At 44.1% G+C, this 25,134-nt stretch overlaps 1 protein-coding gene across 5 annotated transcripts; it reads left to right on the top strand.

Annotated features, from left to right (window-relative positions):
- Window positions 1–646: 646 nt before the first annotated feature.
- LOC310865977 (pleckstrin homology domain-containing family A member 1-like) lies at window positions 647–25,035 on the top strand. Of its 5 annotated transcripts, XM_083775214.1 has the most exons (14): window positions 647–767; window positions 8,062–8,324; window positions 9,347–9,403; window positions 9,514–9,559; window positions 13,891–13,988; window positions 14,939–15,070; window positions 15,959–16,099; window positions 16,484–16,552; window positions 17,485–17,549; window positions 17,735–17,798; window positions 17,983–18,072; window positions 20,834–20,907; window positions 21,907–21,981; window positions 22,913–23,282. In XM_083775214.1, the coding sequence occupies exons 2-14, from the start codon at window positions 8,184–8,186 to the stop codon at window positions 23,145–23,147; spliced, it is 1,287 nt and encodes a 428-aa protein (XP_083631340.1). In that variant the 5' UTR covers window positions 647–767; window positions 8,062–8,183; the 3' UTR covers window positions 23,148–23,282. The 5 variants fall into 5 exon arrangements, with proteins under 5 accessions (XP_083631340.1, XP_083631343.1, XP_083631344.1 ...); XM_083775217.1 differs by lacking the exon at window positions 21,907–21,981; XM_083775218.1 differs by lacking the exon at window positions 20,834–20,907 and having other exon boundaries at window positions 22,913–23,022.
- The last annotated feature ends 99 nt before the right edge of the window (window positions 25,036–25,134 follow it).

The following is a 25,134-nucleotide window of genomic DNA, read 5'->3' as shown; positions in this document are numbered from 1 at the left end:
AAGGAATGTTGGGCAGGGAACACTTACAACACTTTCATTTGAAATTGCAATGTTATTTCAAATTGCAAACATCTTTATTTTATTCTTGTTTATATTCAATAATATGTATTTCAGGGCTTGACAGTTGACATTAACATTTTGAGGCACTTATCCTTCGGACAAGTACATTTCCCATTCACTTGTCCGGGCACAAAAGTCACTTGTCCAGACCACGAGCGCACACATATATTTTAATTCAACTAACTGTAAATTGGTGGTATACATGTTTGAATATTAGATGAATAGTTAATAGCCCTAGATTAGAATGTCTATGATCATTTCATGTATTCCAAACACAGCCATCCTATCCGTGCACGGTTAGCAGACTGACCTCGTCGGCATTTAAACTTGTAGCACTGCATGTGCACCCACCCAATAATTAATTAGGAGCACCTGGCCACTGTGGCAAGATTTATTACTTGTCCCAGACAAGCCTGCCTAAATGTCAAGCCCTGTATTTGTACATGCATTGTTTTATCTTGATTGTTTTGTTCCACTTTTGCTTTGTATACAAACCACAAACGTATGTTTTATGATCATGCCAATAAAGCTCCTTTGAATTGAAAATCGAGATAGAGAGAGTCAGAGAGAGGCACTGGCACTGTGTCTGCCACTCACAGTCTCACACTCAGATAATATATAGTGGATCGGGAGTGGAGATGGGCTGAGGCTGAGGCACAGGGAGACTCAGCAACACAAACCAAACCATCGATCGAGAAGACAACGGGGTAAGTTGGTTGGAAACGCATACATAAATGATCTCGTTCTGTTTGAGGCATTAGCATACATTCAATGGTCAAAATAACAACTCACTTTGTCAACGATCGACGAGCTAGTAGATAGCTTTGGTTTGTAGCTAGGACAAAACTTGTCTACCAGGCAGATGCACACAGGCAGGTTAGCTTAATGCTAACCAGGTGGCCATGTTTGTAACGTTCACTACAGTGCAACAAGCACAACGTTAGACATTAGATATATTCAGAATTTCTGACTGAAAAGTCCATTGTTATTGAGCTTTCATTTCTTTGGTAGGAACATTAAGTAGAGCTGGTAAACGTGGAGTGCAGGCTATAGCGTAAGCTAGGTGTTTAAGCTAAAGCTAACCCTCGTACAGTACCAATTTAGTCCGATGAACGACCAAATGGTTCTGTACAATGGCTGAAGTAAAGCTATTTGATGCTGCTAACAGTGTTGTGTGTGTCGTTTGATAATCTTTCGTGTTGCCCTGATATTAACGTTACTAACTACGGTAGTCTACTGGAAAATACTAACGTTAGCCAAGTTATCCAGTGGGTCATTTGGAAGTTTGAATTTATAACATTATAAATAGTATTAGTGTCGACTTTGGGAGCAAATTGTCGTGTCTTAATTCGTAGGGATTTCTTACTGTGTAATAAACCTACTGTACCATGGTGCTGCCTTACAAGACAGTATCAGGCCTCATTGTGAAACGTGACTGTCACTGTAGTATGTCTACACACTGCAGAACACCCCTAAACCTACAGGCCTGGCTGGTTTGCACATCTATGAGCCAGAAATTGTCCAGAAGCGTCTTGAACTGACAGACCTGAAGAAGTCCTGCCTGCTCTCCAGGCTGGAGTTGATCCTTTCTGGTCTGGACAGATATGCGGCTGTTTGAATTAATTATTGAGCTCACAGAATCAGATAGTAGTAATAGTTATAGTTCAATTTCTTTACATTTGTACATTTTCAGTTATGACGTTAACACTGAGAATTTTCCTGTGCCAGGTTGAGGTTTAACCTAGTGCCTTTCTTATTTGTCACAAATCTGTTTGTATGTGTAATGTGGTAGCTTTGGCATGACATAGATGTGCATTGATAAATAAGTTAAACAGACTTTAAGTCAGAGGTTAGCTTAGTCAGATTTGGTCGCTAGAAGAACAAATGTGTTTGTGTTGGTTGAGGGAGTGAAGGGGAGAGATTCCATGCCAGGAGCAGCATGACAGGGCTTGTCACTATGAGGGCCTCCCTCACAGTAAACTCGCTTACCTAGGGGCGGCCTGCCTGGTGACGTCACGTTGTCTGTTCTGTCTGTTTGGTAATGTAGGCATAAGTGGTCAGGAGGTGCACGCACATCCCAGGCTAATTCAACAGGTGCTCGAACAAAAGGATAAAACTGCAAAAGAAAGAATAAGTCTGCACACCGTTTTGAAAGCTCCCAAAAAACGTTTGTTTACCAAGGCGGGGGAAAAAACACAACGTTTTGGCCTCCCAATAGACCTGACGAAGGCCACAGAGGCCGAAACGTTGTGTGTTTTTTCTCCCCCGTCTTGGTAAATAAAGTTTTTGGGGAGCTTTCAAAGCGGTGTGCAGACTTATTCTTTCTTTTGCTTAATGTAGGCATAAGACACGGAGGAAGGAATATGGTGATGAATAAAGTAGACACAATGTGGACTTTCGTGTTGGCTATTTCAAAACTTAGATACTAGTAACCAGTAATGTAAATACATATTCAATGTAATGGGTCCCAGCTCTCCAGGGACATTTTATGAGTCGTACTTCAACAATGTTGGAGTACTGTACTGATACAGCAGGGTTTCCTGCACAATGTTGTTTGCATGGCGCTGCGCCATGCTTGAAATAAATTGCGCCATGCCAAGCTTCCAAAAAGAATAATATATATATTTTTTTTTTCTTTCTTTTTTTTGGGGGGATAGTGAATCATAGTGTGTGTGATATGAAATGTCCAGTACCTCCCCAGTGCCTCCCCAGTGGCTCCCCAGTGTCCCCCTGAGTGCCTCCCCACTGCCTCCCCAATGTCTCCCCAGTGGCTGCAGTTTCTCCCCAGTGTCTCCCCAGTGCCTCCCCAGTGCCTCCCCAGTGCCTGCCCAGTGCCTCCCCAGTGTCTGCCCAGTGCCTCCCCAGTGCCTCCCCAGTGCCTCCCCATGCCTCCCCAGTGCCTCCCCAGTGCCTCCCCATGTCTCCCCATGTCTCCCCAGTGCCTCCCCAGTGCCTGGCCAGTGCCTCCCCATGTCTCCCCAGTGCCTGCCCAGTGTCCCCCCAGTGTCTCCCCAGTGTCCCCCCAGTGCCTCCCCATGTCTCCCCAGTGCCTCCCCAGTGTCCCCCAGTGTCTCCCCAGTGCCCCTGCAGTGTCTCCAATAGCAATACAAGAGCAATAATACAAATCAATCTTAATTTATTAATTAAATTAATTAATTAATCAATTTTTTTGCCGCGCGGCCATAGGCCGCGCGCCAGAAGGTCCCCCCACGCCCAGCACCATGCCAAGGCCTTTTCCTGCAGGAAACACTGTACAGTAATTTAGTGAATCACAGGATGTAGGCTATTTTGCATCACTGCGATGGTAACCTACTGTATGTATGCGTATATCATTTCTACGTCCGAGCATAGCCCCGCCTGCCTCTGATTGGCCAACCGACACAGCCGGCCTTACCAGAGTTTCCTCCAAGGTGGAAGATACATGCTGGATAGTCTGCCGCGAGGTTACTCCGTGGTGGGAAATAAATACATTTAAAAAAAGTATGAGAATGACAGCTTGGCACGCGCAACAGTAACTTTTATTTTTGTGGAAGAGGCAAACTAATATTGTTTATTCCGTTGGCCTGTTTATTTGTATACATTTGTAAACTTAAACATTATTGTACTGTAAAAAGGTCTCTTTTCCCTTGATCTCTATCTTTTTTAGTGTAATAGTATTGGTTTACTATAATTAGATTGATACACGATAATCAACACTAACACTTAGATTTACATACATGTTCAATCAATTATTCAATCAAAGCAAACGGCACAAACAATGTTAGTTTGCCTCTTCTACAAAAATTAAAGTTACAAGTTACTGTCGCGTGTTGCCATTCTCTTGTACTTGTATTATTTCCCACCACGGAGTAGCCTTGCATCTCGGAGGACAGGCAAGACGGGCAGTGTCGGTCGGCCAATCGGAGGCAGGCGGGGCCTTACTATGTCTATGCTCGGACGTAGAATAGATATATGTAAATGTATACCTTTATTGATCCTGAAGGATATTCAGGTGTCGTACAAGTAGTGAGCTAAGAATAATTAGGTTCTTCTTTACTTCGCTAGCCATCTACAACTTTCTGTTGTAGATTATCTTGTAGATGATTTGTACTCTCTTCCTCCTTTCACACTATTTTGTCCCTCCCTCGCTTGGCTCCAGTGTGGAAAGCAGGGCTCCAGACTAACTTTTTTCACCACCGTCCCGGAACCGTCCCAAAATACAATTTGAACCGTCCCGAAGTAAATGTATACCGTCCCGGGGAAAAAAAAGTACAAAAAAGCACCACTCAAATTGTGAAATGAATAACTGTATTCCTATTGTAATAGAAATACAATTTAGCCAAACAAATAATGTACTGTATTGAATACATGCAGTACATTATTTGTTTGGCTTCATGTTTCTTCTGTAGATACACTGATTTAGTCAAAATGCTCCCAGATGAAAAATAGGGCTTGGTTAAAAATGTTAATCGAATTAATCAGAGGCTTTGTAATTAATTAATCATATTTTAATCGCATATCAATATTCGACCTGAGAACAGTGATATTTATTTTCAAATGGATTTTGTTATTTTGGTGTAGCCTACCAGTGAATCAATGAATAGTGACTACAGTAGCTTATAAAACTTTGGTGTAGGCTACTTGATCAAGACCAACAGATAACGTGCAGCAATGCAGGTATATGAATACTCAAATGTCTATTACATGGTTGGCATGAGAAAACAAATAAAAACAACTTTATTAGGAAAAACAACTTTATTAGGGGGAATACTAAGACGAAGGATCAATAAATAATAATAATAATAAATACAATCAATAAAAACTGTGGAATGAGAGCGTTTTGGGGTGTGCATTCCACAGTGTTGGGGCAGCAATTCCAGAACAATCTGAGCATTAGAAAACATCTGTTGCTTCAGAGGATATATACTTATTTAATGTCGATGCCAGCGAGTGCAGTACTTTCATCCGACGGAGCATTGGTCCGAACGACAACCTACCTCCTCCCCCGGGGCAGACACCTAAACCTAACCGCAACCCTCTCCCGACCCGCAGCGCACCTCGGAGCATTGCTCCTTGCTCTGTCGGATGATAGTATGCCTCCCGATGCCAGCTAGCAAGCCTAGCATGGAAGCTAACGTTAAACGTTGGTGTAGTACCCATGTCCATATGGAACCTTTCTGTGGCACACAACCATGGTTTTATGCACGCTTCCAACCGATAGTTTTTCAATCTAAATGTCCCATCCACGGGCAAAAGCAATATAATTCCTATGATTCCGTTGGGTGAATGTATAGTGTGTGCGTTGTTGTTGCTGTTGTCAACTGTCTGACTCTGACGGCACGGCAAATTCTCATGCTGCTCATCGCTGCACACGAAATGCGCATTTTCAGTGTAAAAACTCCTCTCGTCCCGAAACCGTCCCGAATGAGATACATTTACGTCCCAAACTCCCAAATAGATATTTTACAGTCCCCGGGACGTCGGGACGCCGTTAATCTCGAGCCCTGGTGGAAAGTTAACACCAGTATAAACCAGCCAAATACTTCTGGCTGGTAAGCTAACACTGCCATCACTTTTTCAAGGGGCTGCTGACACCAACCATCATTTGGAAGTTTGGCTGCCTGGTTAATAATGAGTGTAACTAGATAAATTGAAATTGTAGTCCAGACAGTAAAATTGCCATATTCATGTGTGGTGGTGGTGGTAGCAGATGAAGCTGGATATGAGTGAAATCTGTGTATCCCATTGCCAAGCCAAAACCCGGCTGAGAGACACGTGCCGGCAGGGAGCAGGTAATGCATGGAGGGAGCACTCATTTTGCTTCATGTGATACCCTATTCTGTCCCGTGTCCACCACAGCTTGCCAAATTGGATGGCACGTTTGGCGATGCGTGAGGGCGAGGCTATCGGCTGCTCAGCGTGGGCACTCGATCGACTAATGGCTCGCTCAGATTTGCTCACTTGTTTGTTCTCAAGTGAATTAAAAAGTCATGCATTTGTTGTAAATCTTGCACATACCAGGATGTAGAGTGAACCAAAAAAATGTGGCTTGGGCGCTTGGCAATGACATATATGTGAGTGGAATGGACTTTAAGTGCTCATCTAAGGAAGCAAATCTAATACTAGTACAGTGTCATAGAGTATTTTATCTGTTTACAGAGGTCACATTGGTCTCTGCTGTTGACAGACAGACACAGGTCCATAAATGAAGAAACATGAGCATCCATCCACTGTGGTGTTGTCCTGCCCTCCCACACCACCACCCCTTTTGTACTGTTTATGACCTGCTCTGCTCTGTGTGACCAAAGGGTCGTTGTGTGATGGTGGACAAAGCCTTCCTTCAATCTGGAAAGAGTGAGAGTTTTTGGAGCTGTGTTTGAGTTAGGAATAGGAAGACAGCTCCTAGTCAGTGAGCGCTACATGCCCTCTGACCGCTACATGCCCTCTGACCTTCTCTTCAGCCTGACCTTTAACCTGCTGCAGTGCTCTCACAGTCTGTCCAACTGTCTTCTGCTACTCTCGTAGCATTGGAACATCAGGCTGTTCATTCCATTCCCTCTCTTCTGCACACACACAATCTTGTCTGTCATGGAATAGCTGCAATAGCATCTGCTAAATCAAAGGGTTTGAGTAGACATTTGTTGGGCGCAGGACTTGATGCGACATGTCATTGCGTTAGCCTGTCTATTATTTTTACACAAGACTGTGGTGAAAAGATGGCTATAAAATAAATTGGCCTTACTACCTTGAAACCCTGCACAATAATATTCTCAGTGTTATTTCATCCAGAGTGAGAGTGTAGTGCAATTGGATGATTGGTCCATGCATTTAGTTACATTTTTGTACACTCATTAACAGGATTTTTACTGTCTAGGCTTCTGTGTAGCTCTAGGGTCTAGGCGTCTAGATTTGGTTGTGCATCAGCAAAGGAACACCATATAAGGAACTCTGGTACAAAATGACCAAATGCTACCAAGCCACCTCTCAGACTCGTATAATTGTTTGTTTAGCGGACTGGTCACAAAGTCAACTTTTATACTGTTGCTGCTTCTTTGAATACCCGTGTGCATATAAATGTGTATGTGCTCATTTGTATCTCATATTATGGGACGACTTGGGAAGATACAGGCCTACAGTGACTCTCAGGCCTGAGTCGATCCACAACAAGCAGGCCTTTTGTCCCGGCTTTGCCCCCTTCCCTCCCACACAAGGCTGATAATGTCCTGGAGAAAAAGAGAGTCTTTATCTTTCTTTTTCCAAAGTGTAATTTCTTTTTAGACTGACTTCAAAATGACAACCGCTGAAACAGGGCTGATGTAACGGTATGCTCACAACAATGTTGCACCCACGCTGGTTTCACATTGAGAGAGATTCTCACACACAACCTATACACACACATTAATCATTTACTATTATATGGATTTCCAGTGAGTAACTGCTCTGTAAGGTGTGTGTGTATTGTCGCTTCTCAGCAGGTTAAATATTGCCCAGTCCCTGCCAGCCATCTCCTCTGTGTGTGTGTGTGTGTGTGTGTGTGTGTGTGTGTGTGTGTGTGTGTGTGTGTGTGTGTGTGTGTGTGTGTGTGATATATTAATTCTAGGCCACGCTCAAGTTGCTCTCAGCTGTGGAGGAGGGAGGGGGATGGTGGGGGCTGGCCAGAGGCTCGCCAAATAGGATGAGAGTGAGCGGAAAGAGGGAGGAGATAGCAGACAGTAAGAGAGAGGAGAACAAAAAAGGGAGGGAGGGTAGAGGCGATGTTAGAGAGAGGGGGAGAAGACAGAAGAGCTGCAGACAGAGTAGGCGATATAAAGGGCTAAAGGCGGGGTTGTGGTTTGTGTCACATGATCGCCTGCCAAGCCGTGCTGTGGTGAGCTCCAGGTGGCAGAGAGACCAGAGAGGGGTAGAGAAAGAGGGTGGGAGGAAGCTGGCAGAGCTCGCCACAACGAACACTGAAACTCCTCATTTCCTCGCGCTCTCCTCACACCCACACCCCTCTCCACTTTCTTCTCTCTTTCCCTCCAGGATTTTGTCCCGATCCCTGCTGCCATCCACTTCCCAATCGCCATCACCACTGCTCCCACCCCCCTCACCCGGATCCTCTCCAGTCCCGGCCCCAGCGGGCCAGGGAATGTCCCGGTGTCGAGATGCCTTACGTGGATCGACAGAACCGCATCTGTGGCTTCCTGGACATCGAGGAGAATGAGAGCAGTGGCAAGTTCCTGCGGCGCTACTTCATCCTGGACACTCAGCAGGGCAGCCTTGTCTGGTTCATGGACAACCCACAGGTAAGACAGCAGCATGGCTGGTGTTAGCTTAGCCCTTAGCAATCTGCACAAAGTCTCTGCAGGGTAACAGCAGGGGCTAATGGGTAGCTTAGCTGTTAAAAAGTGATCTTTTTCAGGTAATTACACACTGGCTGATGTTGGCTTACTTGCCAGTGACCTGGGTGGGCACCACACAGGTAACGACAGAGGGCTAAAGTTAGCTTAGCGGTCTGGTGGCTTGGCTGTCTGCAATCGGTAAAGAGTAGCCTCATGCATGCTGGCCCACCAGCAAAGGAGGGAGAAAAGTCATTAAGTAACCAGCAATAATTTGTTTGAAATTTGACAGAAATGGGACTCTGGCGAGCATGTTCTAGTTAATAGCCGTTATTTGATAAAGTGAGCTGCCTCATTGACAATCAGGATAGTAAGCGCTTCTGGAAAAGTTAAATACTTTGATCCAAAGTGTTCTGGGTAGTTTACAAACCTATGCACATATCTAGTCAGTTACACAAGTTTACTCTTGAGACCGTGATGTGAGGGTGCAACGCGCGCGCACACACACGCACACGCACGCGCGCACGCGCACACACGCACACAGTCACGCACACACATTCAATCAACTGCCTCGCTCCTTTGTTTGGATATGTATAGCACATTATTCAGAGTAAAGATGACTTATTTGTCAGTGTTCTGCTACAGTACATGACTTGTTCATAAATCATGTAGGACAGGCGATATATTGAATAATTCAGTCCTCTTCTTTTTATAGCTCTACAAAAAAATCTGAAAATTTAATCACATTGAATTTAGATCTAGTTCAGAGCTATGGAAAGACTCATTCAGTCGCATTTATGCGAGTATATACACATACACATACAGTATGTACATAGCCACAAAATGCTATTCAGCGTTCCCTTTGCCCTTCCACCACACAATTCAAGTGTTTCATTCCAGAGAAAAAGCTCTTAATGCCAAATTGTGATTCCTTTTTAAATTTAATGGGCATGCAATAGTTTGGTTTAATAGTCTTTTCGTGCCCATAGAACCTGCCCGTCGGAACGGACTGCGTCGGCTCCCTTAAGCTCACCTACATCTCAAAGGTAAGCCCTGCTCCTGCAGCTTTTAGAAGGCGATGTTTGTAAACTTGACATCCGTGGTGTTTAAGTATTCTATGGCTGATGAGCACACGTCTCCTCCCGTTTCCTTGTAGGTCAGCGATGCCACGAAGCAGAGGCCTAAGGCAGAGTTCTGCTTCGGTAAGAACACACACAATTAATGTTCAAAAACACGGAGCATGTCAGTGTGTCACTGTAGCCTTTGGGAGGAATGCACACTGTCCTTGTCTCACCCCTCAATTTCAGCCTAGAGTGACATTCCACACATTTTCACCGCTCTGCTGATCAGGTTTAGGTAACACTGACTTTATGGGTGGTTGTCAATAATGGTTAAGCTTTTTATTTATTTAAAACACAGTTAAAAACGCATCCAGAATGTCATGATAAACAGACCCGGGACCCAAGTGTCCATGATAAAACATAGATCCAAGTTGTCTGTTGTCTGTCTGCGGCCGCTGAACAAGGAAGGGAATGTAACTTGAAGTGTCTGCAAACGGATGGCTCTGTGATCTCACAAGGCCAGCTGCTGTGCAAGGTTTAGGGGCCAGTGGTAGATTATTTATTTTTCAAACGTTAATTTTCTCATTCAATGGTTCGTTTGTTAGTTTCTTTCTCTTTCTTTTTTTCCGTATTCAAATATAGGTTTGAATATAGAATATTGGTTGACAGCCCTGTACAACACCCATGCACAACTAAGTAATGTATAACTCCAGCTTAAAGTCATTCATACGTGACCTCCAGCCCTGTGTTGTGTGCTTTTGCAGTCTCGACAAATGGAACGGAGAATGTTGCATAAACAAGAGCCATCAACCCATAGCATTGGGAGGTTATTGAGGCACAAACCTTCACCCCCCCTGTTATTGTTTACCAGCAACCAGTGCGTGTGCGCACTGCCCTGACTATGTGTGAATTTGCGTGGGCTCGCATGTTGAGATTTCCACAGGATGCAGACATCCTAATCGGAACCCAATTCAGAAACGTAGGAGAGGATATTTTTAAACCTTGGCTTGCGTGCCACATGTTAAACTGATCGCTACAACCTCCCTGCAGTGACTTAGAAGGAATGGTACTGGTCGTTTTCAGGGAAAGTATTATGGGACGTCATCTGACCGAAATAAAACTCTCTGAATGGCAGGTTGTGAATCATGAATGTGTACGGACATGTTTGCCAGCCAGCATGCAGATATGTGCATAATGTTTCCAAGACAAACAAGTGTTTTTGTGATTCACCTGTGCCTGACGCAACTGCACACATATTTTGTGCTGTAGGTTTGTGTTCACCAGTGTTGGACACAAGTATGAGTATTATTATTATTTTGCAAGCATGTGACTTTAATTGCATTTCAAGGAAGGGACATAAACTTATAAGAATATATTGTGAACTAGATTAAGTGCCCCTTGGGAGACAGGTCTCCACCAGGTCAGGTTGTGGCCTCCTGGTGGCGGTATGGCCAATGTGAAAAGGGTGCCATTTGTTCTTAAGCCTTTGATGGCAATTGGATGATTTGAGGCATTTTGTTCCAAAAATGTGTTTTTCAAAAATCCACCTGTTGGTGGTGCTATAACAGGCCAATGTAAAAAGGGTGGGATATATTCCTCAGCCTAGTAGGAAAGTGTGTGAAAGATTTCACGTAAATTGCATGCTGCGTTCATGCTTTTTGTTCAAAATGGGCCAATCCTGCAAACTTTGAAAGACAATGTTAGCCAATAGACCTTGCGCTAAGTCCCAACCCCTACTATCAACAATCCTCCACTGAGGACCGTGTTATGTCGGCGTTTTTCCGAAGAGGACTAGAAGTATTCATATCAACAACATCCATACTATAATAACGCCATGGTGAAACGTTGCTGTTGGGCGTCCTGCAACAGTGCTTCATAGGTACCCAGAACGTTCAGGGCATTTTCTTTTTATTCCTTTTCCCGTGGGTGACATGCACATGTCGATGTTTACAATATGGAGGTGGAGGAGGCAGCAGCGGTGGTGGCGTCACTCGCTCACCCTCCCTGCTACTAAACCATACTATTAATGATGCCGGAGATTTAAGCAATATTACACGAGTGGGTGTGGTTTAACGGGATTATTGGCACAACAGTGACGCCGTCAGGAACGAGACGTAGTCGAGTTCCGCAAGCATCACTGAAGTGGCAATAATCACGTTAAACCACACCCTCGAGTGTAATATTGCAATTATACAACAGTTACCCTTAAAACTAAGAAAATCGCTGAAAAAACATATTTATTTAATGACAGATGTATTCACTACGACCACAAATGTCCCAATAAACTAGCTAGCCTAGCCACTGAGTTTGCTGCGCTCTGGGAAAACAGAGCAGCTGAATTCTTTGTTTTGATTAGGTGTGGAGTGGTGCTCGTTTGAACCACGGCTAGAAGGCTGTTTCAACCAATCAGATTGCTTCCTCGAAACGACTTGTTGTATAATAGCTGGTAACGGACACACGGACGGACGGTGTGCAAAACATACTCTCTCCCCATGCCTTCGGCCTGGTGATCTTCAAGCTCGCACCATGGAGCGCGGTGAGCTTGTAGATCGGCTATTTTCATTGTCTTGTCCACTTTTGATGTTTACAGAATGTAGAGGCATTGTAAGACATGTTTTTGTAATATGTCCCTTTTTTAACTTTAACAAAGTACATCATTACATTTGCAATACATGTTTTTAATCCTCCACCGCACTTCAGCTAATCACCTGGAGTTACTTTTACTCTGTACAGTTTACCCCCCCCCCCAGTATTATACGTGTGAGGTGAGCCTAACTTTTATAGTCTTAGTAGGCTAACGGTTACATTTTCCTTATTGGTCCTCTCTGAATGAGATGGAGAGAACGAGGAGGGCATGAGAGAGTGAGGCTTTGCATGTGTCCCAAGAGCTGGTGCAGACAGAGTTGCATGCACGCACACACTCTGAGGGAACTAGAAAGAATTATCTCCATTGTGTCACAAAGTTTGAGCTATTTGCAGCTCGTTTCACCCTGACTTACCAGTCAAGCTTTAATGTAATTTATCTTCGTGCAGTGGAGGAGAGAGACAGAGAGGGACTTTGGGGTTTGGACGATGGGTCAAGAGAGGGGGATGGATGAAAGGATGTAGACTGGAGAGAGGAGGAGAGGCATAAGCGATGCTTTCAGTGCCTAAATCACTGATTCATAGCTAATCGGGGGTTGACCCAAAAACTTCTTTGTGATTGATAATGGTGTGTGTGTGCGAGGGGGAGAGAGAGAGCATGTGTGCACTGTGCACAGGCCAACTTTCACAACTGGTATGTAATAGTGCCCTGGAAAGACAGGCTATGTGCTATTATCCTTAATCACTTAAACCCTATTTTATATTATTAAAAGAACTTGGCCTGTATTGACATTACCAAAACAGGCACGCCAGGCTGAAAGTGGTTAAACGGTCTTTGCCCTTATGGTGTTAATGGGTGAGTGTCGTAAGCTGCGGGCTGATATTGCCTCCAGCTAGGTCATCCAGTGTAAGTGAGGGCAGTATTAGTGCAGAGAGAGAGTTTGCTCCCAGGCTTCTCTCTCACTTTCCAGTTCCACTTGTCCATGGTTAATGGAGCCGTGATCTCAATACGCCCCATCCTATTAGCTACACCAGGCGGATGGTCAGACAGCCCGCATATGCAGTAATAGTCGGCCAACTCTCAAATCTGCAGCTCATCACTCGAGTTTGGTTCCGTTTATCAGAAAAGATGAACTGACGGTGGTGCAGTCGGTAGCACAGTCACCTCACAGCTAGAAGTTCCCGGGTTCAATTCCCGCCGGGGACGCTGTATGTCATATACCATAGGTGGGGTTGGTCGAAAGGGACTTTCTGTGTGGAGTTTGCATATTCTTATGAGAGGAGATGAAGTTTGCACACCGGTCTTGAGCTCCAAACGTTTTATTAAATTGAAGAAAAACAACGTTCCAACCCATTCGGGTCTTCGTCAGGCGTTTGCATATTCTCCCTGTTTCCCCTAGGGTTGAAATAACGTGTTCCTTTCACACACTACATCCTACCGGGGAAACCTGCTCACTCCGAGTCCTCATGCATTGAAGGAAGCATGAGCTCAGTTTGGGGCTCTGCCTAGGTTGTCAGAGGCAACAGCTTAGGCAACTGGTACCGGGTGAAAAATGGGGTAAAAAAATTGGAGAGGAAAAAATGAAAACTCCTCCAGAGAATTGGGTCCTTTGTTATCACCACTACATCTCCACTAAATTGTTGTATTGTTGGAAACATGGCAAATCTAGGTGCAAAAATGCTAGGTATGGGACAATATCTTCATGTCAAAATGTAATAATCTTCTTATATTGACTGAACCATTGCTGACAAGTGTAAATGGATACAGGAAAGTAAATGGATACAGGAGTGAAGGCGTGGATAAAATGCTGCTGTTCTACATTACGGCACTTTGTCTTCCACTGGTGATGACGCTTACTCTTATTGTTTGTGCTCATGTCATGCAACAGTCATCAATGCAGGGATGAGGAAGTTCTTCCTGCAAGCCAACGACCAGCAGGACCTGGTAGACTGGGTCAACGCACTCAACAAAGCAACCAAGATCACTGTGAGAGAGAGACGAACACACACACACACACACACACACACACACACACAGGTATCCGGAAAACTTGCCAGTTTACCAACTCGTAGCGATTTAGTGCATTTTAGTTTTTACTTCACCTTAATTTAAATTGCATTGAATTGAGGGAGAGGGGGGATAGTTGTTTAGAGTTAACACTAGAGAAACTGAAATGGCAGGCCTACTTATCATTGGTATTCACATACTCACCTTTTTTATCATCTAGCTGACCATTTAATTGCACAAAATAATTTGATCACTTTGGAAATGAACTATAACATCTGTGAGTTTGACATACTACACTGATGAAGACGGCATGTTAGCATAACGATGAAGACATTGATGAAGAATCTTCGCCGTGGTGACTTGGTAAACTGGCGAGTTCTCCGTTATTACACACACACACACACACACACACACACACACACACAATACACACAGCACAAGCACAAATGCATGCAGAATAACATGACTCATCTTAACACTCTCATCCACACAAAACACTTTCCTTTTGTTCTCTTGTGGTTTGAGCTTAGGTTGAATGCTTTTGGAGCAGCCATTATTTAATTTCTATTATACACAAATGAGTGAGTGGACCGTCGAGCCATCAGATAGTGAGTCAGAGCATGACTAACAGGATGCCTTGTATTGTTGTTGAATGTTGCCCCGGTTTGCGGGAAAGAGGAGTATTTCCACTGTGCTCTATGCGTCCTACCACGCAGGCCTCTGAGGAAATGACTACCAGAGAGGGTTGGATGCATTGTGAAATGAACAGGCCCGTCAAGTTCAGTCCGTACAGCGACAGAATGGTGTGAATGTGAACCCAGTTGAGACACACTGAATGTCTCATCTCTGCGTCATACCTGTGCTATGACGGGAAACCTTGAAAGGGCCTGAATATTTGGTTGAATTGCTGTGTGTGTTCTTCCCCACAGGTCCCAAAGACATGTGACAGCCAGCAGAATGCAGAGAACCAGAAAGCCTCGCTGGATGTCGCAGGGCCCAAGAAACAGGTCTCCTACAAGACGGAGATCATAGGAGGTGTCCCAATCATTACTCAGACGCAGGTAAATGGAATACATTTCTGCACATACTGTACACATGCCATCAACCAGTCAACAAAATTAACTATAGGATACATGTACACTAGAGATTAAACCATGAATCCATTGACAAAATAAATAATTAAACATTTCAAAATATAAATGCTTGACTTGGTTCCATATCATAACTTATCATGAGCATTTACCATAATTTTTGTACTACACCAATGTAGCTCTGATCGATCTTTTATATCATTTAAGTAGTATAATCTGATTAAGTAGTCAATCAGATTATATAGTCGCTTTGCATCTTTGTGACAGGCCTAAACATTCTCCCCTTCCTCCCCATACACGGAGGAACGGTTTTGTCGTGGGGTTTGACATAATCATTTTGGAATATTCAAATTCTCCCTGTACTCACAAGATCGGTATAGGCCGATCGTGAGGAAAGATACCGGTGATCGGGATCTGTCCCAAAAAACCTGATCTGAGCAAAAATACCTACCGGTATCTATTGACAAAATCTGTCTGGGCGCCGTCCAACCGACTGTCTCCCAGGTGACCCAGGGGTAAGCAGTGCCATGTGGCAATATGGTCAGACCAACGGTTTCTGATAACCAAAAAAACTTGTATATGTGTCTGATTGGAGAATGCACCAAATCTCTGTGTGTTTGGTCCGGGGGATGTCATCAGTTTGTGATGACATCAGAATTTCCATATTTAGTTGGGATGTATAGTGGGTAACATAATGGGTACTCTGACAGCAAAGTACATTTAGAAATGGGTATTGCATAAACGTGCGGGGCATAATTCCTGAGTAGGCTGAGGTGCCCGGACCACGCTACCGTAGCCTCCCGGGCCGATTTTGTACAAACTTGATGTTGGCGTCTAACGGCACAACTCCCCCTCCAGCATGAAGGGGGCGACTGTGCAGAGGGGACAGAGCGCGAGGCCCTGCGCCGCTCCCACAGCCAGCTGCCCTACTTCCTGGGAAGACCGTCTCAGGAGCAGACAGTCATCAAATCTGGCTACTGCGTCAAGCAGGGAGCGGTGGTGAGTTCTGTTCAGGATCATTCATAAGACATAAAACTGCATTTTTACCTTGTTCTGGAAACGAGCTATGGTCATACTACTACTACTGTACTCGGGTGGCTATGCTTGGCCAACACCATGAAATTAGGCCCCTGGCTCTGTTGGGGAAAGCCCCTGTGGGCTGGCCAAAGAAAGAAATCCAGTAGAAATTAATTAGAAAGGGGGATTTGCTGGTGTCCTCCTCATTACGAAATACTCGGCAAGAGAAAATTGTACTACATTTTTAGAAACCTTCAATCATGCTAAGTCAATTAAGATACATTTTGCTTACAACAAATCCAATGTCTATTTTCATCTTTGCCAGCCAAAATTGTCAATACTAACATTTTGTTTCTGTCTCCCCAGATGAGGAACTGGAAGAGGCGATATTTCCTGCTGGAAGAAAATGCAATGAGTTATTTCAAATCAGATCTGGTAATTCACTTTTTTTCATGATTTTGGGAGGACTTCAATACAACAGCGTGCAATGGTGGCAACAAGTGGCTTTGATTCCGCCCGCACAGCCTTAAGCCAGGAGAAACGGCACAAACACACACTCTCGCAAGTCCCAACATGTTACAGCCCTACACCATGGAATTTGGAACCTCCACTTCTTATGTCCTAGCTTGTCCTGACACACACAAACACACACACACACACACACACACACACACAACAGCTAGCTGCTCTACTCCTGTCCGCATTTGGGCCAGTCCTTATTCGACACCATCTGCCTGGTTATTAGCAAGGCCATCAACTTTCGACTCTGTAGTGTCCTCTCTAGCTGTGCTACTGGCTAGAAGTTCTAATTACCAGATGAGTAGTTAGTAGTTAAAGTTATCTTGTGAGCCCTAATTAAGCAGGACCACTGTACTGTGATGTGTACCTTAAGTCAATAAATTGTTGTCAATGATGTTGCTGCCTATTTATGAGGGGCACTAGCCCCTCCTATGCCCAGCTTTGTGGGTCTGTGTGAACACAAACATTCGCTTGTGATTGGCTGATCACCTCATAACGATTTGATTGGCTGAGAAAGTACATATTGAAGATAAAATTGAGGGCAGAAAAGTGATTGGCTGGGATGACTTTTGTGATTATTTGATTGGCTGAGCACGGAATGTGATATATGATAAGAGTGCCCCTCACTTCACATGAGTGATTTGTTTTCATTACATTGTCATTAAAAATGTTTCAGTTGCGAAATAGGCCAGACTCCCGTTTCTCATTCTCATCAGTTTTCCTTACTTTTTTTTTTTGCATTCTCGCATTATTGATAAAAGCACATTGTTCATGCAGTCAGTTTCTTCATGGACTCTTTAAATATGCACTGCGATGCTATTATTTGTGTTTTCTCTTTTTGTCTTCAGGAGAAGGAACCGCTGCGAATGATCCCACTCAAGGAAGTGCACAAAGTCCAGGAGTGCAAACAGAGGTGTTCTAACAAGTCCCAGCATTCACCTGATCTTACAAGAAAGAGAAAAAAAAAACTCTCCACAAAGATTTACTGTCTGAAGAAATTTAGCCTTTGTCTTTGCTTGTTAAAGTGTAGCTCAGGTGTATTTTCTGACATGGTTGTAATGGGATTTTGTTTTTGTTTCCCCCCCTCGGTTGTTGTAGTGACATCATGATGAGGGACAACCTGTTTGAAGTGGTCACCACTTCAAGGACCTTCTATATACAGGTAGAATGTCCATTCTGAAGGCAACGTGCATGTTGTTAGGCATCACAGTGCTGGGATGCTCACGCTAAACTCTATATTGTTTATACTCCCTTCTTTTCCTTAATGCTCTCTCTCTCTTTTCTTTTTGTCCCGTCTCACTCACTCAACACCCACCCAAACTATCTCTTTGTCCCATGTGTCTCAGGCGGACAGTCCAGAGGAGATGCACAGCTGGATCAAGGCTGTGTCGGGGGCTATCGTGGCCCAGCGGGGCCCTGGCAGGTCTGCTGCTACGGTATGTGTCTGGCACTTCACTACAATACCCACAATGTCCACTAGAAGCATAACAGACTACAATACCCATGTCCACTAGAAGCATAACAGACATGGACTCGACTCACAAAGTCTTGAGACTGATTCAGGAGCCTGGACTAATTCCTTATACTTGACTTGGACTCACACGTGCATAAGGGGAGACTTGTATCGCCTCACCTCACCAACAATGGCCAAAACATTGTTGCCTGTAAAATGACAGTGTTTTGGCAATAAAAACTAAACACTGGAGCAGAGCTGTGTGCAGACTTTCTATCTTTTTACACTGAGACTCGCTGCATGACCTCGGGTGCAATGACTTGAAATGACCTTATTCTCGAACACAATTGTGGACCAAATTAGTCAGTCCAAATAAGGGTACCAGTTATTATGTATAGGGGATGCTGTCTGAATTGGGTGTTGGTCCCTTGCCATTTTGGGTATTCAGCATAATCAGCAAGACAGTGAGTCAGATAATGATGTGAAATATTTGACTGGAAGAATAGGGTTTTTTTAGACTGGCTATAAATCTCCAAAAAGGAAGTGGTGTCATTGTTGCCTTGCATGACGGGCACGGTTATATTTATTGGCAGCAAGAATAAGTCATTCATTATAATCTGTTAACTACATGAAAATGGCAAATAGGGGAGGGGGCAAATGGGGAGGGGAAAGGAACTGGTCGGAATAACGTGTCCCTTCCACGCGCTACGTCCGGCCGGGGAAATTCCCCTCTGTCAGGTGAAAAGAAGCAGCTTGGACTCCTCATGCATAGAAGGAGGCATGAGGTCAGTCCGCTGCCCCCCAGGTTGGCAGAGGAAGTGTAGCGCCCAGGATTACATTAGATAATTGGCACTGGTGAAAAAGAAAAACTGGGTTACAAAATCGTGGGATAAAAAAAAAGAAAATGGCAAATATACGGACTCCCAACCATTCACAACATGTTGTGAGCTTGTAGATGGCAAAGATATTCGTGTAGAGGGGAAAATGGAGACGACCAAGACAAGTATAGACCCTTGAGGTAACCATGGTCAACGAAGAGGTTAATCAATTTTGTTCTTACAAGCAGCCTAGGTACAACATGCAGAAGGATATGTCCAAAATCTACTATCTACTATCCAGTCCATGTAGTAATTTATTTTTATAGTACAGACTTATAAGGTGTTAAACAGGCATTTAAGCAACCAAGCAATTTCAAATATTAAAGAAAATAAAAAGAAACTGCACTGACCAGTGCTTTATAGAACTGCACAACTCCTGCACCACTAGCTCACTTTTAAGTCAATACATTACACACTTTTTGAGACCAATTCATTGCCAAGATAGCTTTTTTCATCTGGATATTTGTTAAATTCTGACGATCAGGTTCGGGTTAGACAGAACATGTCTTTTTCACTTTTGTTTTATTAAATCTTCATAATCGAAAGTAAACCCAAGACTGACCTACTATATGTGTTGGTCCACTTCTATCAAGTCTTTTTACGAATGGGTAAAGTTTGAGTAGAATGAAATGAAATGAAGTAATGAAATGACACTGGCTTAAATGGCCTCTAATTTTGTGTCTGCCCTGCTTCCCATGGGAGTCGATCCCGATTTGCTTGTTTAAATCTGTTTGATCAGTGCGTCTAGTTGCTGTCTCCTCAAATTATTTTGTCGATTATTTCTCCCCTTCAATAGTACCAATTGGTATTGTATATCAACAGAAGAATATTGCATTGTTTGGGCAACTGCTGCCAGCATGGTTCGCTGTGTTGCTCATTCCTTCCACGAATGCACCATCCTTAAAGTTGCACCTCTTTCTAAAGCTGACTACTCGGGAATACAAATGAGTGTTATTGAAAGGGAGAAATAATCAACCAAAATAACGTTTCTGAACTTTTTGTGAGGAGTTAATTCATAAAACATGTACAGTATGTTATACAATATACGTATGTCAATGGCAGTCATTGTACATGGCAACAGACAAAAGGTGGCTCCATTTGTGGTATGTTTAGTCCAGATCAAAAGGATGTTCTAGGAAGCACAACTCTGTTGCAAACTCGCATAAAAAAAAAACTTTAGAAATAAACTTGACATGAGATTATCCTATTTGTGACTCAAATCTGGGATTTTAGACGTCACACGTTGTTTGTGGATTTGTTTTAAAACTTGAACCGTGTGACTTCAACAACCCGCGTCTGCACTCCATGATCGGGGGTCTAACTAGGGGAGCAACTGCATGCTCCGGTTCCCTCTCCTCCATCCTTTCCCCCCCCCTTCCTTTTGGTACCAACTCTCTTCTGTTGTCTCGGTTTCTAGCCTCGGGAAACGGCTTGTGGTCGTTTCTCCATCTGTGCTGCGATAAGTTGGTGCAGCCCAAACTACTACTGCCTTATGTCCTAACCTTCCCAGGTTCCTAATGTTCAGAGCCACTCAACCTGCATACACACACAGGAAGCTAAGCATTCATGTAGAATGCAGGGCACAGGTAAAGCCAGATACACAGTATTGACTGCAGAGGGTATGTTGTCCTCCATGGTTAGGTAGTAACCTGTAACTACTTTACTGCTGTGTTTCTTTACCTTGGACTCTTTTTTTATTTTTTCTCACTCCCACCCCCCCCCCCCCCCCCCCCCAACTCTTTTCTCATCCCTTTCCCTCTCAGTCTTATTCTTTTTTTTATCTTTCCTTCCTTTCTTCTGTCATTCTCTTCCCTGTGGGCGGACGGCCCCTCTGCTCTAATCCAGCTTTGCACTGTGTTGTTGCAGATGCGGCAGACCAGACGGCTGTCGAACCCCTGTATACAGAGGTATACGTCCCGAATCGGGGAGTGCAGCAGCACGTACGTCCTAAAGCCCCACTCCCAACCTTGCCCTTTATAAAAAACTAAAAAGCTCGCCCTTTATTATTATTATTATTATTTTTTTTATACTTTGTTTCCACTCACTTGGCTGGCCGTTTATATTTTATTTTTTTGTTAAGTTTTGTTTTGTTTTGTTTTAGACAGCACAGGGAGAGTGGGTTGGATCGCTTTATCCCTTCCCAGTCCCAACACTCCTTTCCTAAGAAAAGAAACGCAACCCTCTACGGCTGCAAAGAACCCAACAATCCCTTCCTTCACCCCTCTCTCCTCTCCTCGCTGCTCCTCTTGCCCACTGTTCTCTTTCTCCTTTTCGCTACAGCTCTTTTTAATTCCACACTTTTCTACACTTCTGGATATGAAGTGCAGTTCCTGCTCCATTCCATGCTGCGCCCTCACAGCCAGCTCTGGGCCAGGTTACGCTTTTAATATCACCGTTAAGCATAATTTCATATACCAGTGAGGTGCGTTTGATTCGACTTCTCCCTCACATGCCAAAAGGAGCATGGCGAAGGGAAATTAAGCGCACCTCGAGCCTCTCGAATGCATGAAAGCGTTTCGACGCACATTATTGCCCGTGCACTGATGTGAGTTGCTGAACAGAGCTTTCTAACGGTCATGTAACCACTGGAAGGACCTTCTGCAGTCATTGGCTCCAACCGGCTCCTCATAGCTTATTTCACCTCAGCCCTCTTTCCATTACTGAGAAGACAGTTCTACATATGAGCCTGTAATATGATCACGCACGCACACACAGGCGTGCACGGTATGCAAGTGGCAAACATGCGCACAACGGGCAGACACTGCACTGGCTACTTGGACATCCCCGGCTGTGGAAATCTGTTGCACACACCCCCCTCCTCCCTCTCCCTATTTCCAGTTCTCACTTTCTGTATCACTTGGTGTTTGTGTCTTTCACTCTCTCTATCTTTCTTTGTTTCTTATTCCTCCTTCACGGCCCTGTTCTTTCCATCTCTGCAGTTTGCTGCAGCTGTGTACCTGTCTTAGATGTGTGACATCCTGCTTGTCTCTCCTCCTCCCTCCTGTCCGCTGCCTGTATGTCGACTCTTCTCTCACTTCTCACTCACTCACTCACTCACACTCACACTCACACTCTCTCACACACACACACACACACACACACACACACACACACACATCGAAACAATAACCCTGCTCCTCTCCTCTACCCTTCTCCTTTACTAAAAACACTAAAACCGCAATGCAGAAATGGTGAAGTTTTAACGGTCTTGAAATACTGACTTAACTAATACTGTAACCACATCTGGGGGGTTCAGACATGTCAATCCTGTTGAGCACAGCGCCATTCTTCCACACATTTGGAAGAACCCTTACTAGCACACACTTACCTGTTACATGTTTTGCAGCAAACTTGATGCCTTGTTGTCCTCACTCATCTCTCTCAAACTGCTCAGTGGCTAATCCCTTTTTTCCCCTTTTATTTAATTTTATGCATTTCCGATCTCTGCTGCCCCCCACCCCCCCATCTCATCTTGTCTTTCAGAGAGTGAAATCTGACAGTGACAAGCTGTGAAAAAACAAGGCCTGCAAACAACTGACCACCGCTTCCTAAGACACTTCTCTCTTCTTCTGCTATCCTCTGCCACTACCAAGCTATAATCTACTTCCTGCTGCTGTTAATACTATTACTACTTTGCTACTTCTACTACTACTACTGCTACTATTACTACTACTACTACAACTACCACCACCAGTCTATCGTGGCTCCTTTCTTCAGCATCTACTACTGAAACTACCTACTACTACTTTGAAAACTCAACTCTACTACAGCTGCGTCAGGCTCCACACTGCAGCTCTGGTGCTAAACTGAGTCTGTAACTATCTCTCGCTCTTTGAAAAAATAAACAAAACCTGCTCGTCTAACAGATAATGTATTTTTATTTTGTCTCATTGTCTAATGTCTCCCTTTTCTCTTTTTCCATCCCTCTCACTCCCTCCACCTCAGGAACACGGTGGCCGCTCCTCCCCTTCCACATTTTACCGCAGCCCAGCGGGGCCCCCCGCCCCTCGCTCGCCCATATCTGCCGTGCCACCCGGTTACCCAGAGCGGGGGCCTGCTCTCGCGGGCAGCACATGCCCGCAGCCTGGCGTGGGACAGCGAGCACTTCATGAGCCTGCTGCCACGGCCCAGTCACAACCCAGCGCGCCTGTCTCTGCAGGAGACACGCCTGGCGAAGTGAGCTGCGAGCCGCCGTTGTTCACCGCCGCCCCCGTCACGGCCACCGACTTGGAGTCACCATGGCGCCGGCGCAGCAGCTATGAGCCTTGTGCTCTGCAAACGACCCTGAACCTGGAGGATGCCGACCTGCCGGTGAGCCAGGTCTGACCAGCAGTTTGTAGTTCCCTCGCCTTCCTCACGTAATTTCTACTTAGAATTGTTTAAAATACTCTCTGGCCTGGCCTGGACTGGCATGGCACAGGTAGAACCTTACGTAGACCACAAGGAAAAACACTATGTGTTAGGAAAGCACTGGCACTGGATTTCAAGCCAAAGCTGATGGCGGACCGAGTGTACGACTAGACTAGAACACTAATCCGAGATGTTCTCTCTGCAAGATCCCGTTAGTGTGAGCCAAACAGCGGGGGCCGGCATTGAACTTAACTGGTTGTGTGCGCCAAAGACAACCTGCTATTCACCCAGCCCCTCTCCACCTGCCTGCCCTTGTATTAAAATGTATTTTATTTATTTACCCATAGTCAACGTTGTCCGAGAGGGGGAAAATGTAATGACACGTTAGTTTGCTTGTGGCTATTAAAATGCAATGAGAGAACTTTATTTTAACCTGCATAACCAGCTGGCTTAAGTGCACAAAGATTTGCTCGACAATATTTGTGGGGCCCGGTATTTTTACGAACCATTTTGTGCCAAGTAAATAAGGGAGCTTTTAAAGGGTGCAAGCTACTTCCTAATGACTGAAAAGAGTACTTGAATTCAAGACTCTATGTTCACCGCTTCTCTAATCGCTGTACTAATATCCAAATCTGTGCGGTGCTTTCATACGCTCAGTCATTTTAATTGTAGTACTCTGGACTTGGTGTGATGCATTTTAGGCAAATTTCCAAAATCCCAAATCTAGTCTAAGACTAAATCTGTTTCATGTCTTGTATTTCAAAGTCACCGCTAGGTCATGGTTTGCGTTTTAGAACCGACTTTATGTGAAACTGTCTCTGTGACCATATATGCAGCCACAATGACTTGGTGTACAGCGTGTTATTCCATTGTCCCTGACATACACATTGAGGAACGGTACCACTGACTTCGTCAGCTTTTTTATTTTAATTAATTTAATGTCTCCTTATGTGTACTTTAATCGGGCAAAATTCAACAATTCTTAGTAAACTGTGCAGATGACTTGTGCAATATATATATATATATATCCCATAATGTGCATTCATTTAAGTAGCAGTTCTAGTATAGAATCAATTCACACTTAAAAAGAAAAACCCCAGCCACATATGAATACATACACACAATGGAACCCGATCCAACAGCCATGCATTGACAAGAAACCGGCGTGACATTTGCCTGTGCATACACTTTACAGCTTAATTCTTCAGCCGACTCGACGCTTACATTACCTTCAATCCACACCATTCTCTAATAGAAGCTTGGCAAATAGGCACACATGAAGTCCTCAAACAACTTAAATGTTTTAAATGGTTATGGGTTTAACTTAACAAAGATTAGCTCAGATACTTGTCCCTTGCATGCTACAATTTTAACAATGTCCAGGGATTGGCTTTCTGTTGCAAGAGTGTGTGTTGTAGATATATTATGTTGGTGTGCTCTTAGATGTTTCCTGGCATTGTTCTTTACCTGTGTTGCCAAATAAAGGTTACCCCAATAGTAGGCTACTGCTAAATGGACTTAATTTAAAAAATAAATCCTAACCGTAGTCCTGCTAAGTAATAATAACTAGCCATTAATAAAGTGCCTGCTTCATGTCAGCCCCGTACCACACAAAAAGCCAAGCTATTTCACCCCTTTTCTGTCTTGTGTAATTGGTTTGAATTGTCTTTATTTATTATGTGGATGACTTGGAAAATAATAAACACATTGTGAATGTGCTTAGGGGTCTTACTGATGAGTTTTTAATCTCTCCGGAGCACAAGAAAAATAGAATAGAAATTGGACTCACTAGTCCTTAACGTTCGAATATATGAACA

This window comes from Protomyctophum parallelum, assembly GCF_964188405.1.
Source record: "Protomyctophum parallelum genome assembly, chromosome: 10".
NCBI classification, from domain to species: domain Eukaryota; kingdom Metazoa; phylum Chordata; class Actinopteri; order Myctophiformes; family Myctophidae; genus Protomyctophum; species Protomyctophum parallelum.
This window is presented reverse-complemented; position numbering and strand designations above follow the sequence as displayed.